Source organism: Rhodamnia argentea, chromosome 1 (genome assembly GCF_020921035.1).
Source record: "Rhodamnia argentea isolate NSW1041297 chromosome 1, ASM2092103v1, whole genome shotgun sequence".
Classification (NCBI taxonomy): Eukaryota; Viridiplantae; Streptophyta; class Magnoliopsida; order Myrtales; family Myrtaceae; genus Rhodamnia; species Rhodamnia argentea.
Window position 1 is genome coordinate 2,789,097 of NC_063150.1, and position 23,042 is coordinate 2,812,138.

The following is a 23,042-nucleotide window of genomic DNA, read 5'->3' on the forward strand; positions in this document are numbered from 1 at the left end:
AAATTAGTTCCCGAAAAATGCTTTCACTCAAACAAACACACCCTTAATCAAAATTTACAATTTTTCGTTGGCATAGGTTGTCCTCATTACTTTCCAATTTTCTCAATCAAGCCCTATCGTGTCTATTAAACTAGAAATCATCATTTTCACTTGGATTAAGTTGTCTCGCTTCGAGTGCTTACTCATCCGGTGATCTCTGCAATAAATCTCTTAAGGACAAATGCAAGTACCGTTTGACAATTGCATTTTCAAAGCCCACTAAAATCCCTTAGCCCAAAGTAGGTCCATAAGAGTATTGGGCTTTAACATTTCTGGAATGCTAATACTTTTTTTTTTTGGTCAAATTTGAAAATTTCATAAATGCCCTCACCATTTCCTGCCGAGCAATGTCGAGCCAAATCGGGCGCCATGGACCCTCGGCAAGGTCGCACGACCTCAAGCAATGCCGTTGGTGCCAAATCTAGCCAAATTTGGCTTGCCGATGCCCGGTGAAGGGTTTGGGTTTAGTTTTCTTGTTAAAAGCAAAGCACAAAGCTCATTTCATGAAACCCCTTTATCTAAAGTGCTTTGAATTTTTTCCAAAGGCTTTCTCCAGAAGTCAAGCCAAATGCAATCGACTTATATTAACCAAGGATAACGGGGAGAACAGAAGGACCATAAGAAATGTTTTCCTAATAATCTAGGGACACAGACACCAAGAGTCGGCAATTTGAAGGTGTATAGAATAACCTGCAAAAGTATGGTATATAATTTTTCATGCCAGTAAAAACTATGATATTTTGTGCATGTAAATGAAAAGGGATTTGATATTAGGATTGATTACTCCCTTTTGCCTGGGTGAAGTGAATGACCTGGTTTGACTCTTTGAGCAAAGCCAATAAATAATGAAATTTCCGGTTGAATAGCAATGTTGGTGTTCTTGTATTTTCCACTTGTCAAGTGCAGTAGTCTCGTCGAAGGACAAAGAAAGGCATTCTTGTTTTCCACTAATGCTAATTTGAAAGATTTTGGAACTGTATGTGTTCAACACTAGTGAACAAGCAGTAGAACAATAAGTTGGGAAAGGACATTATCCCTATTTGATTTGAACCAAAATAAATGAAATGAAAAGATGCTAACATAAGAAGTGATATTGCAGGTGGTACCTTCACAAATTACAAATTTTCACACCTACAATTACAACTATCAAAAAAACCACTGGGGAAAAAAGGCCAAACCCAGACAAAGGGTTCAACAACTAAATGTTGAAGAAGCTGCAAAACATGCTATTTCTGAGAGTGTCTATCTTTTAATTCTCTCAACCCATGTTCATGATTCAGGGCCAAACTACTTCAGGGATGCACTGTGCTTGTTGCCTAACACAAATTCGGATTCTCTTTTTACCTCTACAAGCTAATCCTGAGTTAATTATCTGCATCCTACAGTCCAAGGAAAAGGAAAAAGGAACATAAATGAATCAACATTCTGAAGATTGAGCCTCGTCGTTAGCTTCTCCAGCGTTTGATGTATTGCTAGATGTTCCTGCGGGGCTAATGCTCGTCATCAATGGCGGGTACTTCTTGAACACCCTATCTTTGTTTTTGTTCCACCATTCTTCTGCCTGCTGCTCGGCGAATCTCCTTTTGCTGTAACAAAGATGATTGTGTTTAAATGAAAAAAGAATTTCACAAGGGAAGTATTAGTAGACCGGGACACGATAAATTAGATTTATTTTTCAGGGGGATCCTAAAAATTTGGTGATGCGCAAATCTGATTGAGAACAAGAAATATGCATTTGCACCTGAATCGGACGCGCTTGAAAGCCTTGACACCATTAGGAAGAATATCGACAGTAATGTAGACACCAGGTTCGAATTGTTCAATCACTTGCGAGAGCCCATCTTTCCTCGTGACAGAGGAAGAGTTGGAGCTGATCTCCGTGTTCTGTTGAGGTGCGGCTCCTTGCATCAGCAAGGCGCTACTGTCCTCATTTGTGCCGGTCTGATTATCATTCAATGAGTCGTTCACACCCACTGTATCGGCTTGATCCATGCTTAATCGATGCCGATCATTCCCCACATTTGCTGACGAGGAACATGAATTCTCCGGCATGGCATCGGTGTTAAGAAACATCTCGACCTGAGCATACAACGCGTTGAACTTCTCGTTGTTGTGAGCCTCAGGCGGTAGGTTATCCATCATGTCCTTCAACTGAAATTGGTCAAGGAACGCATGTTAGTGGAATTCAGTTTCACATCTGATAAACAGACAGTCCACTTCAACACTTTCTTTTTGAATACCAGTCCACGTCTTGAACATACACGGACCAGGAATAAGATGGATACTTGCTTTCTGAAGTACTGCGAAGCACATGATTTCGTGCGTACCTGAGTTGCCACGGAATTGACGACTTCCTTGGTTTTGGAACATTTAGAAGACTCTTGCGCAGCCTTAAGAGCAGCTCCTTCCGCCTCTTTATGCAGTTTCTTTATCTCCATGTCTTGAAAATCAGACCTTTGTTTTAAAGTCCTAAGCTGAAGGAACACAAGAAAAGGACCAACATTACAGATTGTGGGAAAACAACTTGGCATTGTTGTGTGCTCTATGTGTTTGGTATACCTGATTCTGTAGCTTTGTTATTTCCTGATTCAAATATTCATTTGTCTTGCTGAGGCTGTCAATCACGCATCTAGAAAAAACTGGCGTTGTGGATCGCGGGGGGCTTGGTCTCCTTGAGTACGGCGAAGGGGGTCTGGAGTTGGGGGCGGACTGAGGCGGCGTGTGATTAGTAACCACCGGTTTCAGAGCAATTTGCAGAGCGCTCAATGAACTGGGGAACGCGATATCTTTCAATTGCAAGAGGGATGGGACTTGGGAAGCTCGTATCACGGAGGGCTCGGCTCTAGCCCCCAGCTTCCCAGGTTTCACCTCGATGTACTTGACTGGTTCGATGGTCGGCGAGAGCAGGATCCTGGAGGACTTTACATCACCCCTCTCCATTTTCTCCCGAGTGTCGATCGACTGTCGCATGGTGTTGGCTTTTCCTTTCATATAGGACATGCCGCCGCTTTCGGCAGCTTTTAGTTTCGCATAACACGTGTCGCAAACCCGATGAGGCTTTCCCGGAGTAGGCGCTAGTGCCGCTTTCAATGCCTTTTTGGAGCTGCAAGCGTGACAGTGAACCAAGCCGCAGTTATAGCAGTTGTGCCTTTTCCTAGTGAAACCGAATGCTTGGCGACAGCCGGTGCACACGGATTGATCTGCTCCGGACACCCATTTGTGGATGCATATGCTGGCCGTGAAATTCGAGCCGCACGATATGTTCTTCACGTGCCGATCCCTGAGCGCTTCGACCATGGTGGGCATCTTGCGATCGTCGACATCCCCGTGACCCAATCGACCATTAGCGCCTCTTCCCCAAGTGTACACTTCACTTCTCGATGTCAAGACGGCCACATGAAATGCCCCACAAGAGATCTCTTCGACGAACTCACCGACTAATCTGTCTTGCACAAGGCAAGGCACCTTCCCTTCCGAATTCGGATTCCCCAACTGGCCGTACGACGTGCTTCCCATGGTGAAGACGTGGCCCGACGTAGTCAGGGCGATGGTCATTGTGTGCCCGCACGCTAACTGATGGAAGTTATAATCGATCAGCGCGGAGACACAGGTAGGGAGCAAGTAAGTGTCCTTGTTTCCATGCCCCAAACGGTACTTGTCGCCGTCTCCCCATGTGAACAACTTCCTCGACGAGATGTTGGCGCCGGACGACTGGCTCATCATCACCTCCACGATCGCCGCTGTGTGCCACACCCCACAAGCGACCTTGATGGTCTTCAATCCGCTTAGTAATTGCACCTCTTTAGGATAAGCGACGCTCTCACGATCCCCGTGGCCCAACACGCCAAACGTCCCGTCGCCAAAGGTGTACAACCTTCCGCTGGATGTCGCTAATGCCGTGTGCCAGGTTCCGCACGCAACCGACAGGACCTGAACTCCTTCCATTAGGCCGGACACTCTCTTCGGCAACCAGTGGCTAACATGAGTGCCGTGACCGAGAAGCCCCGCATTGTGAGTCCCATCACCCCAGCTGAAGAGATCACCAGAGATAGACACCGCGCACGTGTGATACTCGCCGCAGGCGATAGAGTCCACGTTCGTGACTGCTAGAAATTCGACGAGATGGGGACGGCTGAAATCCCTCTCGCTCCCATGGCCAAGCCGTCCCCCAGATTCCTCGCCCCATGTGAAGACCTCGCCTTGTCTTGTCACAAGGGCCACATGGCGAGTCCCGCACGCAATCTGATGAACATCGAGAACTACATTTGATTCCAACGGCCGAGGAGTCAGGACATCGATCTTCCTCGGGCAACTCACAGATCGGTGATCGGGCCCCTCGCTCCAAATCTCTCCCCAGACATAAACGTCTCCTAGCGACTCAATATCATCTTGCCCAGACCCGCCGCTTGAACAGCTAGGAGTGCTCGAAACACTAATTCTGAAACCATCTCCTGTGCTTGTTCTCAATTGCATATTTGCACATTCAGAACCCACATCTGAGCTTGCCAAACTCACGGAAGATTCACGAGGAAGCTCAACGGACACTCTGCCACGAGTAATACTCGAAGTGTACTCAAATGTTGCGCCAAACGGTCGACCACTTGGACCGAGTTCGCTGCCTGTATGCAACTGCAGAGTCGAAAAAGGTGAGAGTAAGGCTAATGAAATGGCACTAGGAGGAATTTTCATCCACATATATATGTTCTCACATCTGGGATATCACTTCTGGTGCGCCTACGCTGCTGTCCGGTTTGGATTATTGCCTTAAGTCCAGATAACCACACCTCCGCCTCAACTTTGTCCTTACAGATCTACGATCAACAACATCGGCATAATTGTCACCGTTAATTCAAAGCTCTATTGGAAGTGATAAAAAGAAGTTGCATTCATGGTATAATTCGGCGTGAATGACTAACCAAATCGAGAGACCTTTCACCGTTATTATATAGAAGTGAGAACGACAAGTAATCCTTCTCCGGGCGCAAGTACCTTCTGAAAACAGCCTACAAGATATCACATTGGAACTGATTTGATTAATGATCAAACAGCGAAAAATCCCTGAAATTGAAGTGAATATAATTCCTAAGCTGTTCATCTTGTGGTTGAGCTAAGATACAAAGTTAACTCACAGTTCTCTGTCCTGGAACTATTCGTGAAACCGAAGCCAATTTCAGAGTCCTTTCCTCTCCATGCGAGTACCAGATCAAAGTTGTTTCGTCCTGCTCAGAAGTAAAGCTGTAAATTATTCATCAATTTTAACTGGCAGGTACCTTCAAGTACTTATAGGTAATGCTGATTAACCGTATAAGAGCATCTACTTTTGATCGAAAAATCAGTCTTTCGTACTCTTTGCTCAATGAGAAAATTGGTCAGATTCTACATCTAAACATGCTTCTAGGAAAGGCAAGATCACTACCACACCAGTTTTCCTATTTCTCTGCTACATTCTTGCCACAGTTCAAAATCATTTCGAAGAGCACACCATCAGCGATAATTCTGAAATCATCATGCCAAAAGAAATTGCTCAGAAACCGACTAACTCACCGCTGAAAGTCTAAACGGGCAAAACTTCGGCTTTCCCTTTCGGCTGTACTTGATTAACTGAGTACCCTTTTTCAAAGCAGTGAGTGCCTTCAAAAAGGAGAAATAGAAATAAGTTCACCTCTGAGGAGCATCACCAGCAAAAGAATTTCTCGCAACATCAAGCAATTTCACATCTTTCACAGAGGATAATCCTGATATTCTCCATCACACGATGAGCGAAAACTTCACTTTTAGACATGAATTTGGCATTATTTGCATTAGTGTAATCATGACATGAACTTCTATTTATAACAAACTGGAAAGAGCTTCAAGATGAAATCAGTCGTCAAACTCAGTACCCAAATTCTTAATAACGGAGTTCATAAATCCTCTTTTCTCTGTGCACAAAATTCCTATTTCACTTGCGTTTTCTCCCAAGAAATGCTTCTCAAATATGCTCGCCGGTGTCGCTCATGAATTGTGCTATACAGGGCAGGACTGGAAAATAAGGCTAGACCCAGTACACATTCCACGTTTGGAACATGAAAAGCCATCATCTGAGTTGCCTACTTATGATGAATTAATTGGAGAAACATTTGGAAAGATGACATAAATTTGTTAATCAGAATTTCGAGGAGGACATCAACATCAACCGAATAATGTGCCATCGATGAAGAAAAATGAGAGGACGCACTTGCTCGATGTCGCGCTCCGGGTTCCCATAATTAACAGGATCTGCCATTCCATCTGAAACAACCGCGAGGAAACTGTTGGAGGAGCGAGCGCGGCAACAACTGCATCAGGTGCGGCAGCTTCGGCGATCTAGTCCTCATAGATGCATATGTTTCGTGTACTTCGGCCTCTCATAGAAAGTCGCCTCGATTCTTGATCACCAACAAAAACGAGTGTTGAAACAATTGATGATCTTGCTGCATCAAGATCAATTGATACAATGATCAAAAAGTACCCAGAAAAGTGTTGAGGAATGAGATTTTTTCTTTTCTTCAATTACCCTTCTAAGTATAACAGAAGAAAAGAAAAAAATTTCTTCCAAAATGGAAGCCAAACACAAATGAGAGAGAGAGAGTTTAGGAAGGAGAGAGAGAGAGAGAGAGAGAGAGTGAGTTTAGGAAGGTTTGTAGCTCAAAAGGGGAGGGAGTGAGACATTGGCGCGCTTCCTTGTTTGCTTCCACGTGTTGGAAGTCTTGTACTTCTCCTCTTGTTTAGTGAATTTCTTACCACTTTGACATCCATGTGGTTGGATTTTAGATCAATCCTTCGGTGTGGAGAAAGTAATTAACCGGATCGGGTCTGGTCGGGTCCACTTTCACATCCATGTGGTTGGATTTAGATCAATACTTCGGTGGGGATACAGTAATTAGCCGAACCAGATCGGGTCGGGTCCACTTTCACATCCATGTGGTTGGATTTAGATCAATACTTCGGTGGGGATACAGTAATTAGCCGGGCCGGATCGGGTCGGATTACCATTTTCATAACACTAGATTAGAATCCCCTTTTAAATTGATGAACTGTCCAAACTGGGGGCGTAAGTTGTAGGTTTTGATAATTTATGATGGTGTTTGATGTGGTATGGGTGGCGAACTTGGCCACATTGGTCCCATAAAAACTGTAATTATTTCCAATTATCCCTTAATCTTACCCCCATTGGCCACATAAAAGCTGTAATTTTTCAAGTTAATCAAGTATGAAAATCTAGAGCATCACTATTAGCTGTAGTTGATTCACGATTCATATCTGAATTTATCAATTCACTAATGATACTATTATATGATGCGGTCTACCAAGTCTCCTTGATTCCTAAGTTATAGTAATTTCACCTATCAAATCATATAAATTTTGCATGATTTATGATGTATTTCGTATATCGGTAGTTATAGGATAATCGAATTTTTTATTATATAGTCCAAATAAATAAATGGGACGTCCACATTTGTCATGCCTTTATTTATGCGTGGAATTCAAACATATATTTCTGATTTGGATAGATTTGCTATGTATGTAACTCATATCTCTATAATATATGATACCCCTTGATTTAGACATGTCTATAGCTTATGATATTAGGAGAGGTTCTAAATAAGGGCTCGAAGTACCCTCATTTTTTTTAAAGTAGGTCCAAAGTGGACAAGGGCTTGAATTAACTTACTTAGTTTCAAATAAGAGCCTAGCACACTAACCAGCCAAATCTTCACCAACGGGCGAGCCCGTGCATCTCACGTGCTAATTACAGTGGCACAATGGAGCGTATTTTTGTCCAGAAGCATGTTATTTGATTTTCTTTTCATTTTACTGTTGATAATCTTCTTCCTCCTCCTTCTTCTTCCTGAACATTCCAAAATCACCTTATCCCGAGAGGGAAATCAAAGGAACAAAATGCATGGGATTGCGAAAAACCCATAAATAAAAAGAGAGCATCTCATCCAAGCACCTCACTTAATCACTAAGAGATGCCCTCTTCAATCAGAACTTTTTTTTTTTTTTTTTTGGGTAAACTTCAAACAGAAATAACATAACCCTAAGCAAGGTTGGGATTATTCACCAATCCCACGAAAAGTTCCACTTCTCTAGACTCACCCTTGTAATTTCTCTTAATCGGGTCACAAGATTTCCGGACAATTCTTCAATGACAAATTTGGGTCTCGTATTGGTTCTAGTTCTCGCTGTTGGGATCCCTATTAGTGTATTGAATTCATGGAAGCCGACACCTCTACTCGTCGGATCAGAGTGTAGGGTCACGAAAGTGGCACGCCCGATGATTGTCTAATCGGAATCAGAAATACTACATGTATTAGGAGAAGAATGGTGCACCTTTGATTAGAATCCATTGTGATTTGATGCGGAACAATGACGAACTCAAGTGCTTCTCATCTATTCCCTCTCGTAGCGCTCGCCAAATGATAAAACCCTCAAGAACGAAAATGTGCGTTATGAGCTTCTGCGTTAAAGTGCTAGAGAAGGGACTTGAGCCTATTTATAGAGCTTCTGGTCTTGAGCCCTCTCATTATGGGTCGGGCCTAACTCGGGCCCACACTAGTCAACCCACATTAAACTGATTAAGAATTCTTATATCTTGCCTTATTAGACCAATCCCATTAAACGGTAAATATCAATTTTAATTAGGGAAAAAACCACCAAAAACCCCGAACTATGCCAATTGTGACACATTTACCCCAAACTTTTTTTTGTGACACCAAAAATCTCAAATTTTTACTCATGTGACACATTTACCCCAAAAATTTTCTTGTGACATTGAAAACCCTAAACTTATACCCGTGTGACATATTTACCCCAAAATATTTTTTTGTGACATCAAAAATCCTAAACTTATATTCGTGCAACAAATTTATTTCAAAAATTTGAGGTAAATGTGTCACACGAATATAAGTTTGGAGTTTTTAGTGTCACAATAAAAAGTTTGGGGTAAATGTGTCACACAAGCACAAGTTTGGGGTAAATGTGTCACATGCGTACAAGTTTGAGGTTTTTTGTGTCACAAATAAAAGTTTGGGGTAAATGTGTCACGGCGGGCATAGTTTAGGATTTTTAGTGGCTTTTTCCTTTTTAATTAATGTAAGCCCGCATAAAAAACACTTATATTCTCCCACTTGGGTAATATTAATTGAAACTGGACTATATGTGCGCACTTCTATGTTGGTCTAAAGATATTCTTAACAGTCAATCCGATCCCATAAAGTTACAAACATCGATTCATGGCGATAATCGCATCAATGAGATCTGAGCCTTCCATGGTCACGAATGCCATTAACTCTACTGATATGGATTCAATATGGTGAATGACAACACCTCACATAATAGTGATTTATTATGTATCATCCTCTTTGTCGGTTATATTCTCTTTTCTTATGTGTCACGAAACTTGATAAGCCACCGGAGAATATCCTTTAATGGTTCCAACGAACCTCCATATGTCTTGTCCTTATAGTTAACTTTACTTTATGTATAATAATATATATACTCAAGACTAATAACTAAATGCCCCTAGCCTTTACTTAAGGTTTACACATACCTTGATATTTTCACTATATATATATATATATATATATATATTCAATAACAACCCCATTTATAAATACTTCATTGCATGCAAGGGGGTTGATACACATCTAAATGATACTATAACAAAACTCAAATGTAAACTTTATTGGAGCAAAGCAAAACAACTTTCATTGAACAGCAACATCCCATTGTCGCGACCTAAAAATTAATTTAGGTTTATGGATTATTAGGTTAATTAGATGAATTAACTAACCTAATACGGACTCTCCCAAGCCCTACCAATTCGCGACTTAGGTTTGATTTTTTTTTTTTTTGTAGGAGCCGCCACTAATCGTTTTTGGTAGGTAGATTAGATACCTAAATAAAGTATGGGAGAATACTTTATTTTCTGCTAACAAGAGATTTATGATTCGGGGACTTGATTATGTTAATTTTTAATTAACACCCTTTCGGTACCAAATTTCATGAAAATGCCTTTTCCCGATTGATGATTTGTGATTTTGATTTCCTTTTCTTTTATTTTCGGATTTTCCATTTTTTTTTTATTTTTTCGAATTTTTGAATTGAAAATGATGAATTTGAACAAAATTAAACAAAAATGCCCATAATATACCTTTAAATCCGATTTTCCGATAAATCTTCTCATTCTCGAAGATTCGGGCTAGAGCGAGATTTTATTCGCTATATTCTCGAGGATTCGAGCTAGTATGCGGATAGTGGTATAAGATATCAACATCACTTCTCGCCAAAGGGCGGAATACGAAATCTTATACTAAATTGCCGTCCCATCCCATAAGATCATGGTTAAGGCTTGCAATTTAATATTCCGAAGGGTCGGGCACAAGGAAGCATATATTATAGGCAATTTTGTTTAAAAATGTTCAAATATTTATTGAGTTTTCGGAAATTCATAGGGGATTCCAGAATTTTCAAGGAGATAAGCTCCTATCCACAAAGGATTGATATCTTTTAATTCAAGAAAAGTTATCTCTCGAGATCTGAAATTTTTTAGATAATTCCTTGAATTTTAAAGATACATTCGGAATTCCCAACCGAGATACAGATCTTATCCGATATGCTTAGGATTCGGAAATTTTCAATAGAGCAACAAAAGATGTCAAATATTCTAGAGATAGGCATAATATCCACAAGATTTGCTCAAAATTCAAGTTAAGCAATTATCACATAGATATTAGAAGATCAATCCATATTCACCCAATATTCACTCGACATTCAAATTAAGCAAGCAATTTTCAGAATATTTCAAATCAAGATCGTTACCTAATCTCCAAGGATAAGCTTTCCTAATTCGAATCCGTACCAATTTGTGGACGAAACCGGCTTGGGCCGACGGTGATGATCAAGGCGACGAATCCGTCGTAGCGTAATGGTAGACCAAAAATACATATGCAAGTTCACTCGGTGGAGGGCTGGAAACCGAGAGAGTAAGTCTTCGTGGATGTCCTTCGTTGACCACCGCTTGGACTTGTATATATGGTAGACCAAAAATACATATGGCCGTGTATTATCATGTAAAGTCCCCCCCTCGATGTAAACCCTACGTGTGTATTTATAATGGTGAGCTAGGGTTTACGTGTCATTTTCATTATTTGCAAAATTGTCCCTCAACTTGTGATAATCGCAATTTGATCCGAAGACAAAATATTCATCCATGAAGCCTTTTTTTTCAATTAATGGATATTTAATTAAAAGGATTTTCCCAAATTAAACAGTAAATGGGCTGATTTAAGCTCAAAATTATTCCAATAGCCTTGTTAATTTTCGGCACACACTCCTTCTTGACTGCCGAAAAATCCAAACCAAGCCTAGCTCAGTCCTATGTCAAATTAAGTTCAATTGCTTTGCCTCTAGCTTGAATGCAATGATATGCACGATCGACAAAAAGTAAATATGCAGTGCATGAGAAATTAATTTTTGTGAGAATTATGATAATTCTCATTTTATACTTAAATGAATGATTTACTAAAAATCAAAATTTAGGTGTCAACACCCATGATCTTTTAAGCCCATCTAAACAACATGTCATAATAGCATCCCATGATACTGCTAAACCTATGCTTATGACATGTCGGTCGTTCAAATATATAAGGGCAAAGACATTTATTTAGTAGGTCAACAACTATATCATATGTAAAAACATGCTTTACTATAATGTCACCATTCTTAACTATTTCCTTTATGGTTAAAACTTGACCGCCAGATATTTAGATCCCTTGAGACTTCCGTTGTTATTAACAAACAACATTATAGAGCTATTGTTACAATATAACTATATGGGTTTATACACAAAATCAAATGCCACCAACTCCTCAATGAGGTTCTAGAGCCATATATATCTTGAGTAACGGCCAAAACGGATGCTATAAACTCCACTTATATGGTAGATGATGCTATAGATTTCTGTTTCTCACTTTTTCATGATACTGCACTTCCTACTAACATAAAAATGATCAACTTCTCGTCGAAGTATGAATCTGAATGCCCTACTAGCTGTAAGTTGTGAACTTGTCTTTGATCAACATATAGCCCATTGTCTTTAAGTACCTCAAAACCTTCTTAGCAATAACCTAGTGATCGTGCACTGGATTTGACTTATATCTATCTAGAAGTCCTGTTGAAAAAATAATGCCTACACTAGTGCAAACTTGAGCATATAAGATGCTTCCAAGTACACTAGTATAAGGTATATTCCTCATTTGGGCTCTCTCAACATCCGTATGACGATAGTGTTGTTGAGAAAAACCCATAAGTGATTTTGAAGTTGACAAAATAATCCATGTCCTCATGATATGTGTTAATGCGGTAAAATACTTGTTTTGCAGATTATCCAAAAGTGTGGAGATACACATGATTGAATCTAGCAAAAAGTGACTTAAACGTTGTGTGGAGCTCGGACGTTGAGTAGAGAAGCTCGGACGTTGGAATGATGCTCAAGCTATAAGGGAAGCATTTCATGCGCATCGACTAAAATATCAAGAGATATATTGAAAGATGATTTAATTGATATATTACATCATCACTACAGCTACTAATCGAGCTGGATCATTCTTGAAGATTCTTTATCTTGAAGATCTATCAAGGACGCAGATTAAGGGAGATGAGCGCGACCTTTCTAATGAAGAACTCTATCTATGGAAACCTATGATCATAATTATATGAGCGATTGGCTCCAACGGGAATACTTTCATTTGGCAACTCTCAACGGCTACGAGATTTTCTTTTGGGATATAGTCTCATCCAAATGGGTAGTTTTGGAGAGCGATCCTCTGGAGGCCTTGCAACGAATAGTTGAAGGTGGAGGAGTATAAAAGATATCTCAAAGTCGAAGAGAAAAAAGGTTGGCGTAATAGGGAATATGATTCTAAATTTCAAGATCGAGAGAACTTCAACTTTTCATATTCTCCTTGATATATTCATTATAATATTTAGAGGAGTACACATGAGTGTTGAGCGTTAGGTGTGGAGTCCTTTGTCTCAAGGGAGATCATTGAGTTGTAACCTTTGAGTAATTAACTAGTAAAATCCAGTCGATTGGCTGTCGCCTTGAAGAAGTGAACGTAGGCTTGAACATAGCCGAGCCACTATAAATTCTTTGTGCAGTTTCTCTATCCCTTATTCATTTTTTATTATATCTTGTGATAGTAAAACCATGCACACTGCCTATTCTGTGATCTTATGTGTGCTCATCATCTGAAGGTTAAGCTGTGAGCTTATTCACTTATAATTCCACAATTGTTTATTAAATACTCTGTAAACACCTAGTCACCCCCTTTAAGTGATAACGATAGTCCCAACAGTTTTTACCCTTCATTTATTACAATTGTACTAGTTTGGTATTTTTCGTAGTGTCAAGACCTGTTTGATAACAATTATGTTTCAGGAAACAAAGAAATAGATTTTTTTTACTTCTTGCTTTTGATCCAAATCTATTTCCTAGCCACTAACTGCTTCACGAGAACAGAAAAATTAACTGAATTTACCAATTATATTTGTGTTCTTTTTTTGTTCCCGAGAATAAAAGAACAGGAATCGGAGAAACAAGAGCGTTACCAAACAAGCCCTAGCCCAATTTAACGGGAACTAATATAGGGTAAATTTGTCATGAGTGTACCAGTTTGAGATTTTTTGTTGTCATAAAATTAATTTGGGGTAAATTTGGGCAAGTAAAGGTTTTAACTGAATAGAAAATTTGGTAGATATTAAAAACAAATAAACGTTGGTAATAAGAAACTCATATGAGAGTTTGTATCACAAAACAAAATTATGGTAAGAAAAGAAAAGACTTGAAATGATAAGACTATGTAATTTTTTTGTCAGATATATGAAAACTTGATACTTTTAAAAAAATCGATTAAACATCGATGACTAACTCAGAATTAGAGTTTGTGAAACAAAACTAATTGATAACTTAATTAGAGAAAAATGGGTAGCAATATTATTAGTAGGTTGGTAATTTCCAAAATTTTGATAACTTTAAAAGTTGGCAAGCAAGGAAAACAAGGAGTAACTTGTTGATAAAAAATTAGTAAATTTAAGTAAACATAAATAAACATTAGTGAACGACTCGAATGAAAGTTGGTAACCAAAACTAATTGTTAAATTAATCTAATAAATTTTGTAAGTAATAGAAATAAATGTTGCTAACTTCTGAGAATAGTCCGTAAATACAAAATACGAGTGCAAAGTAGATAAAAGATGACAACAAATAAGAGAAGTTTTTCATTTTGTGAGAGAGAAGAGAAGTTGTTTACACTAGATATAACTAGGTTGTCAATATGGACAATCACGTCACTAATGCATGAACACTACTGTGAACGTGAGATAAAATTGACGAACATAGCAATCGATATTGATATTGGAATCGGATACGCGCTGACATTGTTGGCACATGTTGACAGAAATTAGTGATTATTTGTCGATACACGATGGCTAATGTCTAATGATTGTCAACATCAGTCGATGAGCAAAAGCTAGTTGAAAGCATGAGGAACACATGGATACAATTGCAAGTTCAGAATTACAAAAGAACAAAGCAATTGGGATGATGAAACAATTGACAAGTGTATATTACGAGTTCAAGACCACCTCAGTAGTTGAAATCATGAAACAACTAGCAGACGTGCTTCGAGGGGATAGATACCACTACAGCAAGATCATGGGGTCATAAATCACAAAACTCCTCGTACTAGAGAGCTCCCGTGCACCAAATCAAATCAATTGATCATTTTTCAGGATCTTTATTTTCCTACTTTGTACTTTTATTTTCCCAAAATCGCGTTGTCAATTAAATTTCAATGTGTTTCTTAGCTGTAGATTCAAAATTCACGTCGTCAATTAAATTCTGATGTAATATCTCAGCATTTTAAGGCTTTGCCATCGATTAAATTCCGACATAGTTTGTTTAAGTTAGACCTGTTGTGATGTTTGTATGTTCCCATCCTTGTCTTTGATTAAATTCTGGCTTGATTTGTGTCTGCACAATATTATTGAAATTTATATTGTTGGTTTCCTTATTTGCCTGAATATTTCCTATTTGGAGTTGCCAAACGACTTGTCTCCCTTCAATTAAAAGTTGAAGAACGACTCTCGGTGAAAACATTCCGCCGAGGAAGAAATTCCGACGAAACTGAAGTTAATACTTTTAAACAAAACAAAGAAATATTTGTAACTTATTCAAATAAGAGTTGGTAACACATAATTGTCTAATAACTTAGTTGAAGAAAAACTGGTAATAACCATTCCAAAAAATATATATATTTAACAATGTCTAAAATAATTTGTTGGATTAAAATTTCAGCAAGTAGGATAAATAAAAGGGGTAACTCAATAGAAAATTCGAAAAATTTAAAATCACATAAACAATGGTAATAAAAAAACACACATGAGAGTCGGAACCCCATAACTAATTGGTAACTTAACCGAAAGAAAGTGATGCATCGCTTAAATAAAGGTCGGTAATTTCATATAATAATTGACAGATTTAAAACTTTGGTAAGAAAAGTAAGTAAACTAATGATTTTGAAAGTAATTTAATAACCCATCACCGTCACATTGTTCAGATGCCAACAAAGACAAACCATATAAGACTGAAAGAAAACTACTCAGCCCATTCCATTTCCATGTATACATATAGATGTTTGGCTCCATCCAACACATTACTATTATCTGCGGAACGTTCAGCATCACTTTATTCCATATGAACAAGAACAGAACCTTTTTCAATCTTGGCTTAGGCATGACTCTTGGAAGCCATCATCCAGCTGCGCCGCCTGTCGCGGAAATAGACCACCATCTTGTCCCTCGGCGGCAAGTTTTCCTTGATCAAGGGGTGCTCGACGAACCTGCCGGACCACTCTGCGGTGGCCGGGAACTTTGCCGGGTCGAGGATCTTCATCGAACCCAGCTCGTCCCAAACGGGCAGCCAGTGAGAGACCCAACCGATCGCAAGGTCCAAGTACCCAATTCCTTCACCACCAAAGAAGGCCTTGCCCTTGATCAGTCCCTCAATGTGTGCCAAAACTTCAGTGGCTAATTCTGTGGCTCTTTCCTTTTCTTCTCCCTCAGAGCACATAGCAATCCAAGCATTCTCTAAAAGCTGAAGGATCAATAACCAAAGAATTTTATCATGATCGTTGAGGTATGAATCTTTTATGCAAGAACTAGAGACGGGCTCAATTTAAAATCAAGAAGGTGCAAATTTTGTTTGCCTGTTCTTCTTTTGTTTAGCATACTGAATCCAAAAGGCAATTTCAGGTTAGATTCAGCGAGAAGGCAACAGTAACCATTTTGCTTTCTGGACAGAGGATAGAGACATGATCGATGATCAAACAGGCCTACCAGCAAATCCCCCAGCCAAACTACACAATCTTCACATGATCTATCAACAAAATCGAGACCCTGTTTCTTTTTTTCTTCCTCAAAGAAGAACAGATCTAGAAAAAAAGAGGACCCAAAAGGAGAAAAAGAAAGAGAGTTTTCACCTTGCCTTCGGCGACTGAAGCCCAGAACCGAGCCATGGCTCTGTCATAAGGATCGCGAGGGAGTAGAGGGCTATGCTTCCACGTCTCGTCGATGTACTCGAGGATGAGGAACGACTCGGAGACCGCTCTGCCGCCATGGACGAGGACAGGGACTTTCTGGTGAACAGGGTTGAGCCGCTGAAGCAGAGGGCTCTTGTTGAAGATGTCCTCCTCGATGTAGTCGTAGGCTATGCCCTTGAGCTTCAGCGCCCACTCGACCCTCAGCACGAAGGGGCTGACCCAGAACCCCAAGAGCTCCACTTCTTTTGTGTTCGCCATTCGAGCTTCCTCTCAGGGGGTGACTGGTTTCTTTTGTGGGGCTGCTTGCTGTGTGGGGGCAGTGGGAGTTTGCAAGAACCTTTATCTACAGAGAGAAATCACAGGTTTTTTCTTATTTATTTAAAGACAAAAGCCACCAAAAAATCTCAAACTACGTGTAGTATCGGCCCATCGTACATTTACCCGACACTAAAATTCCTAAACTCATATCTGTACGACATATGTATTCTCTGACAATGACGCTGACAATGACGCCGAAATAAAAATCGTGTTGTTTTGATTGAAAAATATTTAATAAAACCTTGGCTGAGGAAAAATATATCATGTGGATATAAAGTTAGAACCTTTTTACGTTACAAAAAATAGTTTAAAATAAATATGTCAAAATAACACTAATTGGAGTTTTTTCATGTCACGTATAAAAGTTCAAGTAAAAATATCATAATGGACATAATTTAAGACTTTCGTTGACATTTTCCCCTTGATTTAAAGAAAAGTGAGACACAAAGGATATGTCCAATGGCCACTTTTCTTTTGCTGTTATTATTATTTTTTTTTAAGATCCATACTTTGTTATTATTATTTTTTTTTATCAGGGTACTTCTGTTTGGTGGTTATAAATTAAAGGTCGGATATGTGCATACTTAAAACCCTAGAGATAAGATTAGAGGAAACATAACCTTTCTTTCTAATCAAGTCATGTGTTATGACATGTCTAATCTATGCATAAATGTCAGTTTGTTGGGTTCAAAACATATGTAATGAGTCAAATTCAATTTTCCTGCGTCACATCTCATATTTTTCATCTGCAAAGTATGCGCCTTGTTCTCTAGGCCACACCTTCTTGAAACTGTGAACATATCTGAAAATTAAAATTCCGAAAATATGATTATATGTGACATATTCTTTCACAAAAGTGTCCAGTCCATGACAAAATTCTTAAAATAACTCCGAAGAATGTGAATCCAATCCATTTGAACTTTTGATGTTTGATGTTGTCGGGTCAAACACGCAATCCCTATTACATAAGGGCTGAAATGTATTAAACTTACATGTGCTGGAAAATTATTAAAAAAGTCATAAATCTATTATAACTGTGTTAATTCATTTCTAAAGTATATTTTTATCAATTGAGTCCTAAATCTTTTACAATTATGTCAATTTAATATATTTGGCCAATCAACACCGACGTGGCAATTTTTTCATAATTTCTTAAAATTTTTGAATTATTACTTTTTTTTTCTTTTTTGCGATTTGGGTCGGCAGCGATGTCGGCCTCTAGTGAGGGTCACGGCCCTCGCCGGCCCTTGGCAAGTGATCAGCAGGGCTGCCATCTCGAACCCTAAAAAAAAGTAAAATAAAAAAAAAGAAAAACTTATTTAAAAATATTTAAAAAAATTATCGCGTCGTCGCTAGCCGACCAAATAGATTGAATTGATATAATTGTAAAAGATTAAAACTTAATTAAGAAAAAAAGTTAATAACTAAATTAATACAATCACAATAAATTAAGGATTTTTTTTTCTTTTGCAGTGGTGGCCCGATTCACGCAAGATTGTCTCCTGTCCATGATCTATCTTAGAAAAGTCCTCTGTAAAATGCAAAAAAATCAACCTAGGAGACCAAGTGACAAACGAGTTTGACTGTTACGTTGGAGTTTGCGTGAGTCCGACGTATTGTTGTCCTTGTTCGTTGGGCAGTGGCCGCCACTTAGCAGGTCCATCAATATATTATATGAAAGTGACATATTGTATAATCGCTTAATCAAAAGTGAGAAGCATGTTCATACAGAGTCTAGAATGATGAGATTCAAGCACGATGCTGATGGTGATTAATCAATTACATAGCGATCTCACTAATACAAGATGTGTCTTTCACAGAAAATATTTTCTCCCTATCACCGTCAATGAGTGTTGGATTCTAAAATAATTATTTTTCTTTTTACTCTTTTTTCTTTCCCTTAATTGGTTATGGGGCCTCGAGAACAGCCGATGACCAGCCACATGCACGGGCCGACGAGCTCGAGCCTTGCTGGCATGTGCCTGTGGCAAGGCGAGCTTGCCCGCTAAGGCTCGACCTCGCCAGTGTTGAGCAAGGTCGAGCCTCTCCGTGGCTCGACGATCGGCGAGGTACAAGAAAAAAAGAAAAAGGTAAATAAGTATAATATAATAATATAAAATAATGTTTAAAACTTCGATATCACCAAATAAAGAAAAACTAACAATTTGTTTGGAAAATGATTTCCTAAAAATATGTTTTTTAGCATGGAGTTTTCCGTGACATAAACACACCCTAAATTAAAATAGCACAACATTAAAACAATTCACCACAATTATTGTCGACAAAAATTAAAGACCATCTATTAAAGTAACACGACCTTTCAAACATATCATGTGAATTCTTAAATCAGATTTTCAAACATAATTAATTTATTATTGAGATATCACATTAACCCGCTAGGAAAAAATATGGTTAGATCATTTAATTACGAATACATTTGTTTCTGTTTTCGGCTTAAAAGAACATGGGTTGTCCATATTATCCAATGCGATTTCAATGCACAACCGTGTTAAGCTTTTGTAATTCCGGGTGGATTGAAATTGCAAAAAAGTTTAGACCCAAAAAAAAAAAAATTTGCAACAAAGTACGTAAAATTCCATTGTTCTACATCGAGTTGCCAAAAAGAAAAAGGAACAACTCTCTAATCCCAAATTATTAGGACAACGTCCTCAGAGGCATAAACAGGATTAAACATTGATATTTATTGTTGATTCATGAATCGAAAGTTTGAGAATGTCACTATCATCGTATCAATCTCAATGTTCGGACTTCGTCTTTCGAGGCAAACCGATTTTCTAAACTCACCATAACGAATTTCAAAAATTTAAAAGGAATCAATAGGAAGGGAGATCATATCATCAATAGGAAGGCAGATCATATAACCCGATTTTATGTTTAATAATCTCCAAGAAACAATTAGTTGATCAGGCAAAATATGCACCAAGGGTAATGAATGGCCTAGTGGCAACGGCCCAAAGAGATAGGGGCTAGGCCCATTTGTGAGATGACCTAGCCGGAGCCTCGTAGCTAGGCCAGGTAAGAGAAAAGACCCAGCTCAATGGGGTAATGAAGAAAAGGAATTGAGCAGCCACAAAGTAATTCATTTTCCCTACCCCTAAATTTTTACTAAGACGCTCATCTTTACCACTTACGATTGTGAGATGAGCAACATAAGATATCGTTTCTTCGTAGTTGATGTTGTACTCTTGATTGAATCCTTCCATCGTCTGGAAAACAGAATTTTGAGGCATCTTAACTTGTCTCTTAGAAAAGATATTTGATATGTCAAACCACGTTTGTAGTACGTTGTCAAGGGGTGGCTTTTCGAGTTTTTTTTTTTTTGTTCAAAGTAACATTTCATTCATTTCCGCAAAAAATAAGAGAAACAAATCATTGACAATTCGCAGATAGTTTCAAAACAGAATAAGTTCCGGATAACAAGATAAATTTTCGGGATAAAAGTCACGCGTTTAAAGAGCAAATCTTTGACTACTTTAAACCAAAATCGGCGGAAAAAATCTTTTACTTTATCGTTGCTCCTTCAAACCGTAAGTCCTGAATTGAAATAAATAAATAAAGTCTAAAGATCTCAATGGATCTAATATCAAAATTGTCGCGACCTCGCCTTCGGCCTCCCGCGAAGGGTCCGGCGGGGTTTAGAGGTATTGACATAGATCAATGGCGTGGGCTCTCCCAAGTCCTACCTCGCGTGACGTTGGATTTCTTTTTATTGATTAGCAAATTAAAATGCTATTAAGAGTCGCCACTAGCCTATTGGGGTCGGCTAGAAACCAATCGAGACATGGGAGGGTTATCTCGATTCCTATGTAACCAGAGCTTCTAGGTTCGGGGACTTGTTTACGCTAACTAGATAATTAGCGCCCTTTCGGTACCTAACCAGTTGACATTTCCTAAGGTGACCACACATTCTGCATATCATTTTAAGCTTATCGGGTATCTAATCCGTACTAAATGATCATGCATAATGTTTTTTGACATTTCGTGCAATTACCTATTTATCCTTAACCTAACAACTAAGGAAGGCGATTAACAGACAATTTTTCAAAAGACAGTGTTGTAAACACTTAATCGAGTAAATATGCCAAATAAAGATCGGGATAAGCACATGCGGACCAAATCTATGATGACGATATTTAAACAAACAATTTCGACTCGAAGGTCGAATTATAACGATTATCAGACCGGATTGGACATCAGTCTTCAATCAACACCAATTTAAGGCTTAAAATTCACATTATGGGTGAAAAGGTCAAAGAAAACATTTTTTTTATTTTCTGAAATTTTTCTGATTTTTTTTTTTTTGATTTTTTGATTTTTATTTTATTTTTTATTAATATTTTATTAAAGGGAACCGGGCCCGGGTCGGGTTCTCGGACCCGGGCCTGGATCGGGCCGTCGGACCTGTTCGGGCTCGGGAGAGAGGACCCGAACCGGGCCTGATTGACACAAAGAAGCTCAAGCCCACTTGCCCAATCTCCTCTTCTTTTTCTCTTCACTTCGGGCCCGACTCAAAGACAGGCCCAGCCCCTTCTCCTTTTCTTCTCGGCCAGCCCGTTCGCTTGACCTAGTCTCTTCTTCTTCTTCTTCTTCTTTTTTTTTTTTTAGCCCATCCGAATGGCCCAGCAACTTCTCTTTTATCTTTCATTAGCCCAACCTCTCGGGCCCAGTTTTCTTCTTTATTCGGCCAGCTCATCCGAAGCCCACAAACAGCCAACAAAAAACGTGAATCGGCCCCCCCATTATTACTGTTCATCGTCTCCTTCATGCGGCATCTTCTCCCCGCAAACTCAACGACGACGCCATGCCAATGACTCCAACAACCTTTACCCGCTGCACCGCCGGGACTCGGTCATCGCGCCACCACCCCGCCGGGACTCACTTGTCGCACCGCCGAAATCCGTTCGTAGCACACCGCGAGGTCGAGCCGCAGTGGACCTCCTGGAGGACAACCGGTCCCGTTCACCGAGTGCCAAGCCGTGTTCGTCGCCACGTCGGACTGCCACCGTTCGGAGCCTGCGTCCCCTCTCGCTCACGCCGGGCCTCGTCACCGATTCGTGTTCGTTTACCGCACCATCGGGGTTCGTTCGCTGCACAGTCACCGGATCTCCCGAGTGCAAGGCGGTTCTGTTCACCGAGTGCCTAGACCACGTCATCGAGGTCCGGCCGCCATGCCATTGCCTGCGGTCAAGCTCCCATTCGCCAGAGCGTATCTCATATCTCGCGGCCGTTTCGTTGGGCTATGCTCGTCGCTCCAGGCCCCACTCAAGCCGAGCTCACCCCGGTTTTCATCTCTGTAAATCTCGGGTCCCTCGCCTTCGAGGTGTCGCGCCGAAGTTCTGTCTTGCGTTGTCGGGTCTTCCCGGACGGCCGACCGTCCAAAACGACGATCCACAGATCACCACAAGGCAAGCGCAGCTGACCAAAGGCTAACGTGGAAACGGGCGCAAACAAGTATTTTGGAAAGAAATATTCACAGTGGAATGCGGGGTTACTTCATTGGTGACATGAGGAGTGTGAACGGCGAGCAGGTGGGACCGAGACGAGTAGTTGAAACGCAAAGAACAAACAACACGAAAAGAAGTTCTACAGTATGTAAGCTAACTCATTAATTAAGCGGGAGCTCGCCGGACCAAGCAATGGGAGGTCTCTGTCCGACGAGCCCCTTCGTCGAGACAGAAAAACCTACAAGAAAGGCGAACCTGTTCAAACTTCGGCCGGCTGTAAGCGACAACTAGGAGGTGGTGGTGAGTGGCGACGATCCTCTCCGGCCAAGACGCGACCGGGTTCGGCTTCTATCGCAACTCAACTTCTCTCAAACTCCCTCTACTTCATCTCTTTTTTTTTTTTCTCTATTTTTTTGGTCGCTCCCCGAACCGAACCCAACCAACCAACCATTAGCCTGCCAACTCTCTCATGTTTTATGCATAAGCTGCCTCCTTCCCCAAGCTTGCTTGTGTGGACAAGCGTAAAATCCGTTTGACGTCGACGTGGGTAGGTGATTAGCACGTGAAGTATGTGGTGAATTTGTGAGTGACGTGA

The 23,042-nt window shown here is 39.9% G+C and overlaps 2 protein-coding genes and 1 long non-coding RNA gene across 4 annotated transcripts; 1 reads left to right on the top strand and 2 right to left on the bottom strand.

Moving 5' to 3' along the window:
- Nucleotides 1-1,102: 1,102 nt before the first annotated feature.
- LOC115743404 (PH, RCC1 and FYVE domains-containing protein 1) lies at nucleotides 1,103-6,635 on the bottom strand. 2 transcript variants are annotated; one of them, XM_030678164.2, is made up of 9 exons: nucleotides 6,257-6,635; nucleotides 5,584-5,670; nucleotides 5,169-5,258; nucleotides 4,956-5,042; nucleotides 4,749-4,850; nucleotides 2,599-4,668; nucleotides 2,367-2,513; nucleotides 1,781-2,190; nucleotides 1,103-1,625 (listed from the first exon to the last, which is right to left on the bottom strand). In XM_030678164.2, the coding sequence occupies exons 1-9, from the start codon at nucleotides 6,302-6,304 to the stop codon at nucleotides 1,457-1,459; spliced, it is 3,210 nt and encodes a 1,069-aa protein (XP_030534024.1). In that variant the 5' UTR covers nucleotides 6,305-6,635; the 3' UTR covers nucleotides 1,103-1,456. The 2 variants fall into 2 exon arrangements, with proteins under 2 accessions (XP_030534024.1, XP_048135117.1); XM_048279160.1 differs by lacking the exon at nucleotides 5,169-5,258.
- Nucleotides 6,636-15,718: 9,083 nt separating this feature from the next.
- LOC115743417 (glutathione transferase GST 23-like) lies at nucleotides 15,719-16,941 on the bottom strand. Its single transcript, XM_030678181.2, has 2 exons — nucleotides 16,605-16,941; nucleotides 15,719-16,219 (listed from the first exon to the last, which is right to left on the bottom strand). The coding sequence occupies exons 1-2, from the start codon at nucleotides 16,920-16,922 to the stop codon at nucleotides 15,854-15,856; spliced, it is 684 nt and encodes a 227-aa protein (XP_030534041.1). The 5' UTR covers nucleotides 16,923-16,941; the 3' UTR covers nucleotides 15,719-15,853.
- On the top strand, nucleotides 16,124-16,558 carry LOC125315105. Its single transcript, XR_007198465.1, has 2 exons — nucleotides 16,124-16,261; nucleotides 16,378-16,558. It is a non-coding gene; the product is annotated as an uncharacterized LOC125315105 (long non-coding RNA).
- Nucleotides 16,942-23,042: the final 6,101 nt, after the last annotated feature.